The sequence below is a fragment of the Vombatus ursinus genome, unplaced genomic scaffold (assembly GCF_900497805.2).
Source record: "Vombatus ursinus unplaced genomic scaffold, bare-nosed wombat genome assembly UNPS02014785.1, whole genome shotgun sequence".
Taxonomy (NCBI): Eukaryota; Metazoa; Chordata; class Mammalia; order Diprotodontia; family Vombatidae; genus Vombatus; species Vombatus ursinus.
Genome location: NW_020954563.1, coordinates 6,542,744 through 6,556,989, shown reverse-complemented (window position 1 = coordinate 6,556,989; position 14,246 = coordinate 6,542,744). Strand labels below are relative to the sequence as shown.

The following is a 14,246-nucleotide window of genomic DNA, read 5'->3' as shown; positions in this document are numbered from 1 at the left end:
GAGAGAGAGAGAGAGAGAGAGAGAGAGAGAGAGAGAGAGAGCAATGTCCTACATGCGCTAAAATGTTCGTAGCACCATTTTTTCTTTTTTGGTAACAAGACCTAGAAACGGCATACGTGCCTATCGATTGGACAAAGGCAATCAAATTATGGTACATGAATGTAACAGAATATTTGTTCTTTGTTATTGTTTAGTCATTTTTCAGTCATGTCTGACTCTTTATGACCCCATTTGGAGTTTTCTTGGCAAAGATACTAGAATGGTTTGCCATTTCTTTTCCAGCTCATTTTATAGATGAATAATTGAAGCAAATGAAGTTAAGCAACTTGCCCAGGGTCACACAACTAGTAAGTGTCTGAAGTCAAATTTGGACTCATCCTGACTCCAGGCCCAGCACTCTACTCACTGCGCCACCTAACTGCCTGATAGAATATCACTGCACCATAAGATATGGCAAATAGGAAGAATTTAGATGAACATAAGAACACTTAAATGAACTGACGCAGGGCAGATTAAATAGAACCTAGAAAACAGTATACTTAGTGACTACAACAATGTAAATAGAAAGAATAATGTAACAAAACTAAATACTTAATAATAATAATGACAAAGTTTGCCCCTGAATAAGGGTAGAGAAAATAAACTCCCTTCCTGTCATCACAAAATTGAAACCCTGTAGGTGGGAAATATGCCATATGCTATCATACATAGTAAATTATTTGGTTTTGTTGAATTTTTTTTTCCTTTTAAGTGTTTGTTACAAAGGAAGGCAAAACGGACAGGGGAGAGGGAAGGTCCAATGTTTGAAAATGAATGTGATATAAAACCAAAGACATCAATTTTTGAAATAATTTTACTCTAGTATTTTATTTTCCTGATTACATATAAAGACAATTTTTGACATTATTTTTTCTTTAATTTTGAATTCCAAATTTTCACCTTCCCTCCCTCACCTCCCCCTTCCCTAATATGGTAAGCAGTTTGATGTAGGTTGTATATATATGCATATCATGTAAAACATATTTCCATATTAGTTGCATTGTGAAAGAAGAAACAGACCAAAAGAAAAAAAAACCATGAAAAAATAAAGTGGAAAATAGTATGCTTCAATCTGCATTTAGACTCCACCAATTCTTTCTGTGGATGTAAATAGCATTTTCCATCATGAGTCCTTTGTAACTTATTGAGAATAGCTAAGTCATTCACAGTTAATCATTGTAGAATATTGCTGTTATTCTATACAATGTTCTCCTGGTTCTGCTCACTTCACTTTGCATCAGTTCATGTAAGTCTTTCCAGGCTGAAATAAATTTGGGGTGGGGTGGGGGGAAGAACATAGGATACTGTACCATAAAATCCTCTTTTGATTCACTAGCTCAAAATTTAGTCAAACTCTTCCCCCCATCTTAATAAAAATAATTTCAATTTCCCTAGCATTTATAACAGTTATCAATGCACTTTTGCCACAATCATGCTGTGAAATGGATAGGGTATATATATTATCCCCATTTTACAGATTGAAGAATCACAGAAATTCATATCTAGAAGGAATCTCAGAGGTTGTCTAGTCCAAATCGTACCTTACGAATAATTTCTTCTACATCTCCAACAACTCCCACACATTTTATACATGAATTATTGTTTGGGTGTACATCCACCATTTTGTACTTGTGAAGTTGATTACTTGAACCCAAACATAGAACTTTGTATTTATTCCTGTTACATCTTATTTGACAACCCTTCATATTAACTGGTTGAAACCCTTTTGTATCCTGACTCTTTCAACCTTCATGTTAATTATCCCTTCTAGCTTCATGCAATTTGGAAATTTGAATGACATCTAAGCTTTTATCTAGGTCATTAGCAACAGTGTTGAAAAGCCAAAGGCCAAAGATAGGTCTCTGAAACACTCTTTTAGAGGCCTCTCTTCAAGTGGATGTTGGCTCATTAATGACTATTTTAATACTTTACTCCTAGACATCTCTTTCTCCTCCATGAAGCCTGGTACAGGCTGGCCATATAGTAGGTGTTCTGTAAATACTTGGGATTTGTGACTTAATATAAAGACTAATGGACTCTTGGATTAAATATCTCCTCTGAAAATGGTGCATGACCCAAGATAAGTTATTTAACCTCTGTACTGGAGAGAGGTATATTTTAGTTCAATCTAAGGGGGAAAGAGGCAGGTAGGTGGCACAGAGGTAGAGTACTGTGCCTGGAGTCAGGAAGACCTGAGTTCAAATCCTGCCTTGGACACTAGCTGTGTGACTCTGGGCAAGTCACTTAACCCTGTTTGCCCCTATTTCTACATTTATAAAATTATCTGGAGAAGGAAATGGCAAACCACTCTAGTAGCTATGCCAAGAAAACCCCAAATATGAGGTCATAAAGCATTGGACATGACTGTAAATGACTAAACAAAAGGGGTAAAAATCCTATTAATTAGATGTGTCCAAAAATGGAATGTGCTGCTTCAGGAGATTATAGCTTCTACATGACCGTCTGTCAGGGATGTTGGAGAAGAGTTCACTACTCTGGTAAGATGACTTCTGCCATCCTCTGTAGCTTTGAAATATAGGATTCTTACTAGCCCTCAATTTCCTCCGCTGTCAAATGGAGTTAATACCCACCCTACCAGCCTTCTTGTCATGAAAAAAAGACTTTGTAAAGCACTGAATAAATTCATATTATTATTGATTCAATGACCTGTGTGCAGCAGCCAGCATTTTCTCTTCTCTATTTCCCTTCTGAGTAGCTTAGGCCAGGCAACAATGTACATGTGCTTCTAAAGCTGTCTGTGCCAGTAGCCACACCTGGAAGGAGCAGTTGGACTGATGTTCAAAGCCAGAGAATGTACTGTTTCCTCCAACTCTGGATGATATCCATTGACTATTTCTCCTTCTTCTCTTATGTAGGGATATCACCGACCTCGTCATTACATTGCCACTCAAGGTAAGTATATTCCTTCCTCACCTTCTTTTGGTGACCAAAAGGTCTGTGAGGGCAGAGCTCCATCTGAATGACTGTAGGAGAAGAGGGAGATGAGGGATCACAAATTCTCATCTACCCATTCTGCCTAGTCATGTCTCTTTCTATCACTCAGGAAAGATCTCATGTAGAAGGTAGCACTTGAACTGGGCTCTAAAGGGAGCCAAGAACTTGGAAAGGTGTTAAGTGAAGAGGGAGTACATTCCAAGCATGGGGGTACCCTAGGCAAAGCAACTGTGGAGCACCATGTGTGGGGAGCAGTATGTAGGTTGGTTTGTCTGCCCTATAGGGCACATGAAGAGCAGAGAGGTATAACAAACCTGCATAGGTAGGCTGGAACCAGATTGTGAAGGAATTTAAATGGAAACAGAGGACTTTCTATTTTGCCCCAGAGGTCCTGGGGGTTTTTGAGCAGAGGAGAATGTGGTTAGACCTGATCTTTAGCAGGTCACTGTAGCAGTTGTGTAAAAGATGGCTTAGACAGGAGACCAGAAGTAGGGAGGTCAATCAGGAGGCTACTACAACAGAGATGAAGGCCTGAACAAGGATGGTGACTGTGTGAGCAGGCAGGAGAAGACAGTTGCTAGAGAGTTTGTGGAAGTTGAATTTACAAGACTTAGAAGTTTACCAGATACTGGGGATGAGAGCGAATGAGTAGTCAAGGTTGACACTGAGATTATTAATCTGTATGTCTTAAAAGCATGGTAGCAGGGGCAGCTAGGTGGTGCAGTGGATAGAGCACCAGCCCTGAAGTCAGGAGGACCTGAATTCAAATCCAGCCTAGACCAGACACTTGACACTTACTAGCTGTGTGACCCTGGGCAGTCATTTAACCCCAATTGCCTAAAAATAAAAAAAATAAATAAATTTTTAAAAAGCATGGTAGCACCTTCAATAGAAATGGGGAAGTTAGGAAGTACTGAAGGTTTTAGAAGAAAGATAATCAATTCTCTTTTATACATGTGGAGTGAAAGATGCCTATGGGACCAGACCTTTGGGAGTGGCTCAAAACCAAAGGTAGGAGTAGAGCTCAAGAGAGAGACCAAAGCTGCATATAGAGATCTGGGAGTCACTTGTGTAGAGGTCAATGGATGGGGAATGATCAAGGCCCTATCACAGCAGTCTAGAGGATATTTAGTCCACCCTACTGTTCAGACACCTGTTCAGACACACACAAGTGGTTTGGTGTAATGGAGAAGTCAGTGAACAAGGCATCAGAAACCCTTCCATTCTACTTATTAATTGCATGACCATGAGAGAGTCATTTCACTCTCTGGGCTATAGTTCTGAATCTGTAAAATGAAAAGTTTAGATGAGATGATCTCTAAGGTCCCCCAGTTCCAACCTTCTGTGATCTACAGGGAAGGTTGATGCAGAAATGCTCTCAGCTGCAAGCATAATAAATAGGGAATATCTCTCCCTATGTGTTTTATCTTTATCTTATGCAACTCTTATATTAAGACTTATACATGACTTCGTTCATGATGGGATGCAGAACCTCACCACCATTCAGCGGCCATCAACTTTTGGAGTGTACAGGAGTTATGTTAACTGTAAAAGTAGGAGAGGATGGGGAGATCACTAGGACCTGACTTTGTGGCAGAGATTAGACAACAGTATCCCCAAACACCATAAATTCAACATCACCTTTGCAGCTCATTGTGGTGATAGGGAATGCGAAGCTGATGGGAAGTCTGACAGAAGTATTTCAGATAAAGGATGAGGGATAAAGAATGGTGTTGAATGTGAAGAGTGTTCATTAAAAAAAGGGTAATTATTGTTGATACACCACACCTGTACCTCTAGGCTTAGCATGCTTTGAAGCCTGGCTTGTTGCATCCAAGCTAAGAATGAGCTTAGTAGCCAGCAGTAAATTACCATGGAAACATGCCTAAACTATTGCAGTAGCCTGGCTCTTCAGTCAAAGGAATTGAGTCCAAAACCTGACTCTGCCATTTACTACTACTTGTATGACCTTGGTCAAATCATTTAACTTGTTCTGGCCTCAGTTTCCTCATCTATAAAATGAAGTAGTTGGGCTGGATACCCATTAAGATCCCTTCTTGCTCTGAATCTGATTCAAGTTCTCTAAATTGGTTTGATTCTTTCTGAACTACAGGCTCAGTATAAAGAACCTAAAACATGGGCAATTTAAGAGTGTGAAATAGAAATTGGCACCGAAAAGAATTTAAAAAAAGCCCCAAAAACGCTGAAAGTCATGAGCACAAGTAAAAGAGTGATATACTGAAAAAGGCTATGGGCTAGGAAGCCACAAGTCCTGGTTTCTCTCTAAGCTCTGCCACAAACTAGTGTTGTCTCTCTGGACTTCGTTCAGTTCCCTCCTCTTTAAAAATGAAGAGATTTGCCTAGATAAGAGGTCTTCAAAGTAGAGGCTGCATATCCCATCCTCCACTGTGGCCTGACTTCAAGGATTGTGTGGTCAACCAATCAGAAAGGTGGGAAGCCTGTAATGACCAATCAAGGGATTTGTCTCCAACATAACCACATCTACCTCATCTTCCAACACTCCATTACCCAGCTCACTTTCTCAGATTTACAAATTATCAATCCTCCCTGCTTTTGAGTATGATGTAGGTTGCTTAGGTCAGTTGTAATTAAATCTCTACCAATATACTCACAGCAGGTATAACAGAATCAATTGGGAAAATCCTCCCCCTATTACTTTTACTTTTGCAGAATCAATCAACAAGCATTTACTCGATGCCTATTATGGGCCAGGCACAGTGCTAAACACTAGTTACTCAAAGAAAAAAAAAAACAACAACAACAGACTCTACTGTCAGGGCACTTGTAGTCTAATGGGAGAGACAATATGCAAACAACTACATATCAACAAGATAAATACGGGATAAATTGGAGATAATCAACAAAGTGAAGGCATGAGCATTAAGGGAGATTGGGAAAGGCTTCTTGTAGGAAGTGGGATTTTAGCTAGGACTTGAAGGAAGCCAAGGAGGCCAGAAAATGGAGATGAGGAGGAAGAGAATTCCAAGCATGGAAGACAGCCTGTGAAAATGCACAGAATCAAAAACTTGAGTGTCTTGTTTGAGGAACAGAAAAGAGGCGAGTAATATTGGATGGCAGAGTATGTGGGAAAGAATGCAAGATGTAAGAATACTAGGAAGTTAACATGTGGCTAGGTAATGAAGATTGTTAAATGCCAAACAGTATTTTGTATCTGATCCTAGAGGAAATAGGAAGCCACTGGAATTTATCAGTTAGGGGGTGGAGAGGTGATATGGTCAGACTTGAGCTTAGGGAAGATTAGTCCAGTAGAGGATGGACTGGAATAAGGAAAGACTTGAGATAGAAAGAGAAAACTTCAGGCTATTAAAATAGTTCAGGCATTAGGTGATGGGGGTCTGGCCCATGGTGGCAGCAGTGTCCTAAAAAAGGAGGAAATCTATATCAGAGATGTTACAAAGGTACAATCAACAGATTGGATATGAAGGATGAGAGAGAATAAGAAATTGAGAATGACACCTAGGGCAGAGGCAGAACCAAGATGATGGAGAAAAGATAGGAAGTCACCTGAGCTCTCCCCAATTTCCCTTGAACTAACTTTAAATCACACCTCAAAATGAATTCTAGAGTGGCAAGCCCCACAAAAGGGCAAGATGAAACAATTTTCCAGCCCAAGATAACTTGGTAGGACTGCAGGAAAGGTCTGACTCACTTGGGTGAAAGGGGAGCGCAGCCCAGCACAGGATGTCTCCAGGCAAGCCAGCAGGACTCTCTTAGCCACAGCACAGATCAGCAGCCAAGGCCCCTCGGTGCTGGCTCAATAGGCCAGGCATAGCAGGTCAGCTGTGAGGCCTCCAACCCCAAAGCAGCAGACTAGTGATCAGGCCTGGCAGGCCCAGAGGCCTTAGAACAACTGGCTAGACTGGGCTGGGTGAAACCAGTATAGCAGGTTAGCTGCCGGCCCTGGAGGCCCCATTGCAGAAAGCCAGTGACCAGCTCCCTGGCCCCTGGCACCAGGAGCTTGGGATAGAACCCCCTGTGCCCCAGGAACATTGCTCAACTTTAAAGCTTTAAAAGTCATAGAATAGGCTGGAAAATGAGCCAAAAAAGTCCTGACTGTAGAAAGCTACTATGGCAACAGGGAAGGCCAAAACACAAACTCAAGAGAGGATAACAATGTCAAACTGCCTGCATATGAAGCCTCAAAGAGAGATGTGAATTGGTATCAGGCCCAAAAAGTCCTTATGGAAGAGCTCAAAAAGAATTTTAAAAATCAAATAAGAGAGGTAGAAGAAAAATTGGGAAAAGAAATGAGAGTTATGCAAGAGAATCATGAAAAAAGAGTCAACAGCTTGGAAAAAGAAAACTCCTTGAAAAGTAGAATTGGACCAATGGAAAAGGAGATACAAAAATCCACTGAAGAAAATAATTCCTTAAAAATTAGAATTGGACAAGTAGAAGTTAATAATTCCATGAGACATCAAGAATCAATCAAACAAAATCAAAAGAATGAAAAAATAGAAGAAAATGTAAAATACCACATTGGAAAAACAACTGACCTGGAAAATAGATCCAGGAGAGGTAATTTGAGAATTATTGGATTTACCTGAGAGTCATGATCAAAAAAAGAGCCTGGACAGAATCTTTCAAGAAATTATCAAGGAAAATTGCTCTGATATTCTAGACCAGAGAGTAAAATACAAATTGAAAGAATCCACCAATCATTTCCTGAAAGAAATCTCAAAATAAAAACTCCCAGGAATATTATAACCAAATTCCAGAACTCTCAGATCAAGGAAAAAATACTGCAAGGAGCCAGAAAGAAACAATTCAAATATCAAGGAGTCATAGTTACGATTACACAGGATTTAGCAGCTTCTACAGTAAAGGATCCATGTGTAGAATATGATAATGACACCTAGGATGTGATTTTGGGTCACTGGAAGAATAGTAATGCCCTCAACAGTGTCAAAATATTTTGAAGATACCCTGTTTCCCAGGGTCAAGGCCCAGCAAGCAGGCTGTGTCCTGAGCTTGGCATAACAATAATCCTTTGTACTCAGTATGATACCACTCTCTGGCAAAGTGTATTGCTTGGACCAGCACCAGATGTTCACTGAGGGATTTAACTCCCCCTGTTTCCCAGGGCCATTCATCATGTATTCACAATCCCTGTTTCTTGTCACTGACAGGTACTGCATTCCTGTTCCAGTCCCAGAACTCTGGTTCTATGCCCTACAGGTTGGGCACGACCTCCAAGACTTGAGACAATGACTTCCCATGGGACCCAAAAACATCTGTATTATTCCAAGAAATGCTAACCATGAGAACTATCTCAGGCTCTAAGAATGATTGTGTTATGGGGGTTGTGGGCCAACCCCTTTCATGTATATAAGTGGCCCCAACCTTAGCAGCCTTAAGCCCTCCTTCTTAGGGGGTGGGGTTTCCAAATGCAAACATCATTTTTCTCACTCTGAAATTAATTGAACTGTTTTGTGTCCTGACTCCTGTCTCTAGCCTGCTCTGTTTGTTTGGCTCTGGCCACCCACAGGTTAGAGGCTGGTTCCAGTCTGGTTGACAACAGTAACAGGAAAATTGTGTTCTCTCTCCTCCCAAACCTACCTCTTTCCCAAACTTCCCCGTTATTAGGGAGGACACCACCATTGTTCCAATAACCCAGGTCCGCAATCTTGGTATCATCTTCAACTCCTCCCTGTCCCTCACCCCAGGTGTTCATTCCATTGCCCAAACTCATTTCTACATCCAGATATCTCTCACCTGCCCCCTCCTCTTCACTCACCCAGCCCCTACCCTGGTTCAAGTTTCATGCCCTCGCATCTGGACTATCTCAATGGCCTCCTAATGGCTTTTAGCTCCTTTCCTCTCCAATCCATTCCACACAGCTACCAAAGTGATTTTTCTAAAGCACAGATCTGACCATGTCACTCTGACACTCAGCAAACTCCAGTGACTCCTCATTGTCTCTAGAATCAATTATTATTTCATCTTTATCCCATACCTTTTTTAAATTTCTATTTTTGAATAAATTTTATAATGCACATAATTATAAGTATAGTAGTTCATATATATAACTTTATTTTTATTTTTTAATTTAATATTTTACTTTTTTCTCCATTACATATAAAAAAAATGTTTAACATTTGTTTTTTAAAATTGTTGAGTTCCAAATTCTCCATTTCCCTTCCTCCCGTCATTGCCTTCATTGAGAAGGCAAGCAATTTGATACAGGTTATAGCACGTACATAACTTTTTACATATACTGGAGGTGGTAAAAATGTTTTATTGACCAAAAATTTGGGAGACTACTGCTCCAGGTGGTTTCTAAGGCCCCTTTGACATCCAACTTTCCACAATTCTATGATTCTCTGATGGTCAAGGAGTAACCAAGGTCAACGGAGCAACAAAGCAACATCACAAGCAAATGTTAATAAGTCCCAGTTCCCTGAGAATATTCTAGAGAGCTCTTTGGGGGATCAGGTTCAAAACCAAATACTCTGACAGGAAGCAGGGCCGCTTCAGCATTTCTTAGTCAATTGTTTCATGGACTGCTTTGCACATGAGCACACAAGGACTGAGATCTGTGATTGCCATCCTGGTCACAGTTGTCAAGACAGCTGTGCATGTCAGAGCTGACAGATTCCCCTGGGTAAAGGGCCATCTCTAAGGTGGCCCAGAATTTTGGAGCAAATCGTGCTGTGCCTTTTTCCGCCTGCCCCTAAGGGCACACAGACATATCCTGTCTAGGCAAGTAAGAAAATGCATGACATATTTGCACCAAGCCTATATAAAGTAGAATGAGTCAGGAAACCTGGGAAGAATTAGCAGATTTGTGGAGCACAGTAAGGAGACCAGAGTTTGGATCCTGGTTCTTTTCACTTATTCCCTTTTTGAAATGAAGGTCATAGACCTGGATCTGGAAGGGACCTCTGGAATAGTCCATTAGTGCAACGCCCCCTCATTTTACAAATGAGGAAACTGAGACCCAGAAGGGGTAGGTGACTTGCTTACTGCACAGATAGAAAGCATCATAGGTAGGGTGGGAAGCCAGATCCTCTAACTCTAGTGCCAGTACCCTTCCAACTCCAAACTGTAATATCTTGGCTCTGCCACCCTCTAACCATGTGACCTTGGCACTCCAGCAACTTCAACTTGTTGGGAACAACAACGCTGCACAACCAACCTCACCGAGCTCTTTTTGAAAAAAGAAAGGGCTTTGGAAATGTGAGCTATGAGATCAGCTTATGGTGGATGTCAAAGCTACCTTGACAAAGGCTGAGGGATTTTTAGAAAAGGACAGCCCAAGGTATATGCATAATAATAATAGCTGACATTTTTTTCATGGTACTTAACTGTTTGCAAAGCCTTTTCCATACATTATCTCATTTGATCACAATAGCAACACTGTGAGGTACGTATTATTTTTATACGCACTTAATAAATGGGGAAACTGAGGTTTCAAGAGGTTAAGTGACTCTCTCAAGGCCAAAAAGTGTCTAAGGTGGAATTCAAAGCCAGTCCTTGACTGTAAATCATGTATGGTCTATTTGTATGTATTAAAACATCAGATCCTCTTTTAAGCTTCAGTGACCCAAAACTATTTTCTTTCTCACCCAAGATCTCCCTCAGTCACTGCTCAAGAAGGGATGGAAATGTTGAAGTAGCTCAGTATTGTAGCAGATAGACTGCTGGATTTAGTCAGGAAGACGAATTTGAATCTTACTAACTCTATGACCTTGGACAAATCTCTTGACCTCTCTGTACCTTATTTTCCTCATCTGGAAGATAAGGAGATTAGATTCAATGGCCTGGAAGATTCCTTCCAGCTCAAAATAGATGATTTTATGGTCTGTGTAAAGGCTGTTTTCCTACCACACTTTGACACCCACACCTCAGAATGTAAGCTTCTTGAAGGCTGGGACTATTTTTGATGTCTCTTTGTAACTCCAGTGCCTAGGACAGTGTTTCGTACATATTGACAGATGCTCACTCATGAATAAAAAGACAATTTGCTGTACTATAGGGATAACTCCAACTGTAACTGTGGAGCTGGATGCCTCGCCCTCTCCTATAATGGATGTACAAAATAAGAATTGAATCTTCGGTGACTTTCTCAGGCTCTCCCTGCAACTTATCAGCCAAGCCCAGTCAGGAGTTCAACCCTTCTACTTGGGCACACAGACCCTGAGCTCCATTATCATCTTTGTTTGCCAGGCTTTTCCTTGGTCCTCTGTCCTACCTTAAGGCACCGTGAACAAGGGGCCAACTGCTGTCTTGCACCTGGAGGTCCTGAGGCTCTAATGTTTTTTTTTTCTTCCTTGGTAGGTCCAATGCAAGAAACTGTCAAGGACTTTTGGAGGATGATTTGGCAGGAGAATTCAGCCAGTGTCGTGATGGTGACAAATCTCGTGGAAGTGGGAAGGGTAAGCTGTTCAGATAATGATTTCTCCAGTAGCCACAAAAATCTGAGGAAAGTAAAACTCCATTCTTGGTCTCCATCTTCTTCATGAAAAGTTAGCTGCCCTTAGAGGGATGTTACAAAAAGTGAGTCCTATAGAAAATATACCTACATAAGAAGTGAAGCACCCTCCCCATACCACTGGGTCCCAGTATGCTCACCTTTGGGGGTCTGAGATTCTTTCTCCTCCCAGACCCTAATGTCAACCTCTAGCTCATCCCTCTGGGCCTCTGCCTTCTTCACCCCATCATTTTACCTTCCTAGTCTCATAACCATTTTCCTCCACTTTCCACTCTTAACTTTTTTAGCACTGCTGTGATAGCACTTACCTTGTTTAAACTGACTGAAGTTTCACACTGTTCCATTGCCTCTAGGCAGTAGAGTTAACTTGGCCATGCCCGGCATGGTGGCAGCCCAACCAAGGCATTGACATTGACATCCTCCTATATTTGAATGGATTCATTATCTCATTTTCCTCCCAATGTGTTGAAGGCCTTCTTCTGGCTCTTTTACTCTGACCTGGGTTCTCATGAAGCCCTCGGGCTGTCTGTGTGTTACCCTTCATTCTCTGCCTCTTTTTTCAACCTTTCATGTCTTTGAATCTATGTTACACCATTTCTGACACACATAGCATGGCGGCCACCCACTGACCCAGGTCAGCTAGGTACATTTAGCTTGAAATCCCTATTAAGTCCCACTTGTGTTTATAAAAAATGAAAGCTCATGGTAAGGTTGGTTCTCATTTCCACAAGCTGAGTTCTACCCTTCCTACTTTCTATTCTCTCTCCTTTTGCTGCAGGTGAAGTGTGTTAGGTATTGGCCAGATGACACAGAAGTTTATGGAGATATTAAAGTCTCATTAATTGAAACAGAGCCGCTAGCTGAGTATGTCATACGCACATTTACCGTTCAAAAGGTAAGCCTATCCTTTGGATGTTAATCATGAAGCTTCATTTGGGAAATGAGAGAACTTGCCAAAATACATAAGATGGGAACAGGGAGAAATGTATGATTTTTAGCTATGGAAACAAGCTACTTCTTCCCATCTCCCCATCTATTTCTTTTTACTCCTCTATATGCATCTGAGCAAGACCAGTTTGCTGAATATGTGTATATTTCACTGTATGTGTGTGTGTATGTGTGTTGATATAGCTCCATGTGACTTCATTTTGTCTTTGCTGTAAGCTTCATCTAAACTGTCTGACTTTAGCATTTGGACTTGGAAATTTATCTTGCCTGAGTTAAAAAGGAAAGGGCCATTGTGAACTGTGAAGAAGACAATAATGATTGGGGGAAAGGTGGTCTCTCTCCTAAGAAGGGAGAACATTTCAAATAGAGAGAAAGACAGGGGCAGGATCAAAGAGGAGGGAATGGAAAGATGGATGAAGGAATGAATGAAAAAAACATTTCTTAAGTGCCTCTTATGTGCCAAGCAAGCACTGTGCTAGTGGCTGGGAACACACAAGCAAGGCAATGCCTGTCCTCCAGTAGCTAACATTCCAATGGGGAAATAATACACATCCTTATATGTAGTTACCAGGAGGGAGTTTTGATTTCTGAGAATCAGGGAAGTGGTGAGTGGAACAATTGGGCAGGTGACCTTATATGTTATCCAGAAATAATAGCAGTAGTAATTTGATTACTGTTCTCAGAGTAAGAGATAGAATTGGGGGAAGCTGTCCTCCTATAGGAGAGCAGATGGCAAGATGTCTGGTGTGGATGGATGGAAAGCATGGTCTATGCCTGGCTAGCTATACTACGCTTAAGTTTGCACTTGCTTACTCACTAGTCAGAACATCTCAGCACCAGGGTGCAAAGTTCCAAAGCTAAGTGTATTAGCTCTAGCAGGGAGCTGCAGGCAGGGGAGTGATTCCTGAAAGTCATATCCTAGAGGTCTTGTGCATAAAGTGCTTTCCCTGGGAGGAGATGGGGGAGAGGGTGATGAGGTGAAGTGTCAAGACGTATAGCAGGATCCCTGAATAGCAAGTTGTCTGGGGGTACTAACCACCAACTGCTGAATAGATTGCAAGCTCAACATCAGTCACCCATGACATGATAGCAAAACTTAATACCTTGGTGGGGGCAGCTAGTTGGCACAGTAGATAGAGCCCTGGGCCTGGAGTCAGGAAGACCTGAGTTCAAATCCAGTCTCAGACGCTTCGTAGCTGTGTGACCCTGAGCAAGTCACTTAACCCTGTTTGCCCCAGTTTCCTCATCTGTAAAATGAGCTGGAGAAGGAAATGGCAAATGACTGCAGTATCTCTGCAAAGAAAACCCTAAATGGGGTCATGAAGTGTCTGTAACAACGGAACAACAATGTTACCTTGGGCTGCATGAAGTCTATGAGGACCCTAGAGCAGAGGCTGTTAACCTGGGATTCATGAACTTGGTTTTTTTTCCTTTAATAATTTGATATTTTGTATTTCATTATAATTGTTTTCCTTTATAATCCTGTATATTTTATTTGTGCACTTAAAAACATTATTCAGAGAGGGGGTCCATAGGTTTCACCAAACTGCCAGCAGGGTCAGTCCATGGTACACACACACACACACACACACACACACAGAGTTAAGAAGTCCTGGGCTAACACAAGGGAATGACAGACCAGCTATTCTCTGCCCTCATCAGCCCCAATATTCAGTCCTGAGCACCACACCATAGGAAGAGCATTGACAAGCTAAGACATCAAGATAAGGGTAATGGGGAGGGAGAGGACTGGAAACCATGTCAAAGCAGGATCAGTTAAAGAAAATGGAAATGCTTCACCTAGAAAAGAGTAGAATTGGGGGGAACC

At 41.4% G+C, this 14,246-nt stretch overlaps 1 protein-coding gene across 1 annotated transcript in view; it reads left to right on the top strand.

The window, feature by feature from the left end:
• Window positions 1–14,246, top strand: part of PTPRT (protein tyrosine phosphatase, receptor type T) — an 885,105-nt gene that overhangs the window by 826,274 nt on the left and 44,585 nt on the right. The window contains exons 18-20 of the mRNA XM_027867127.1: window positions 2,916–2,952; window positions 11,317–11,414; window positions 12,249–12,365. Of these exons, the coding sequence (XP_027722928.1) occupies window positions 2,916–2,952; window positions 11,317–11,414; window positions 12,249–12,365 (252 nt within the window). The remainder of the gene's footprint in view (window positions 1–2,915; window positions 2,953–11,316; window positions 11,415–12,248; window positions 12,366–14,246) is intronic.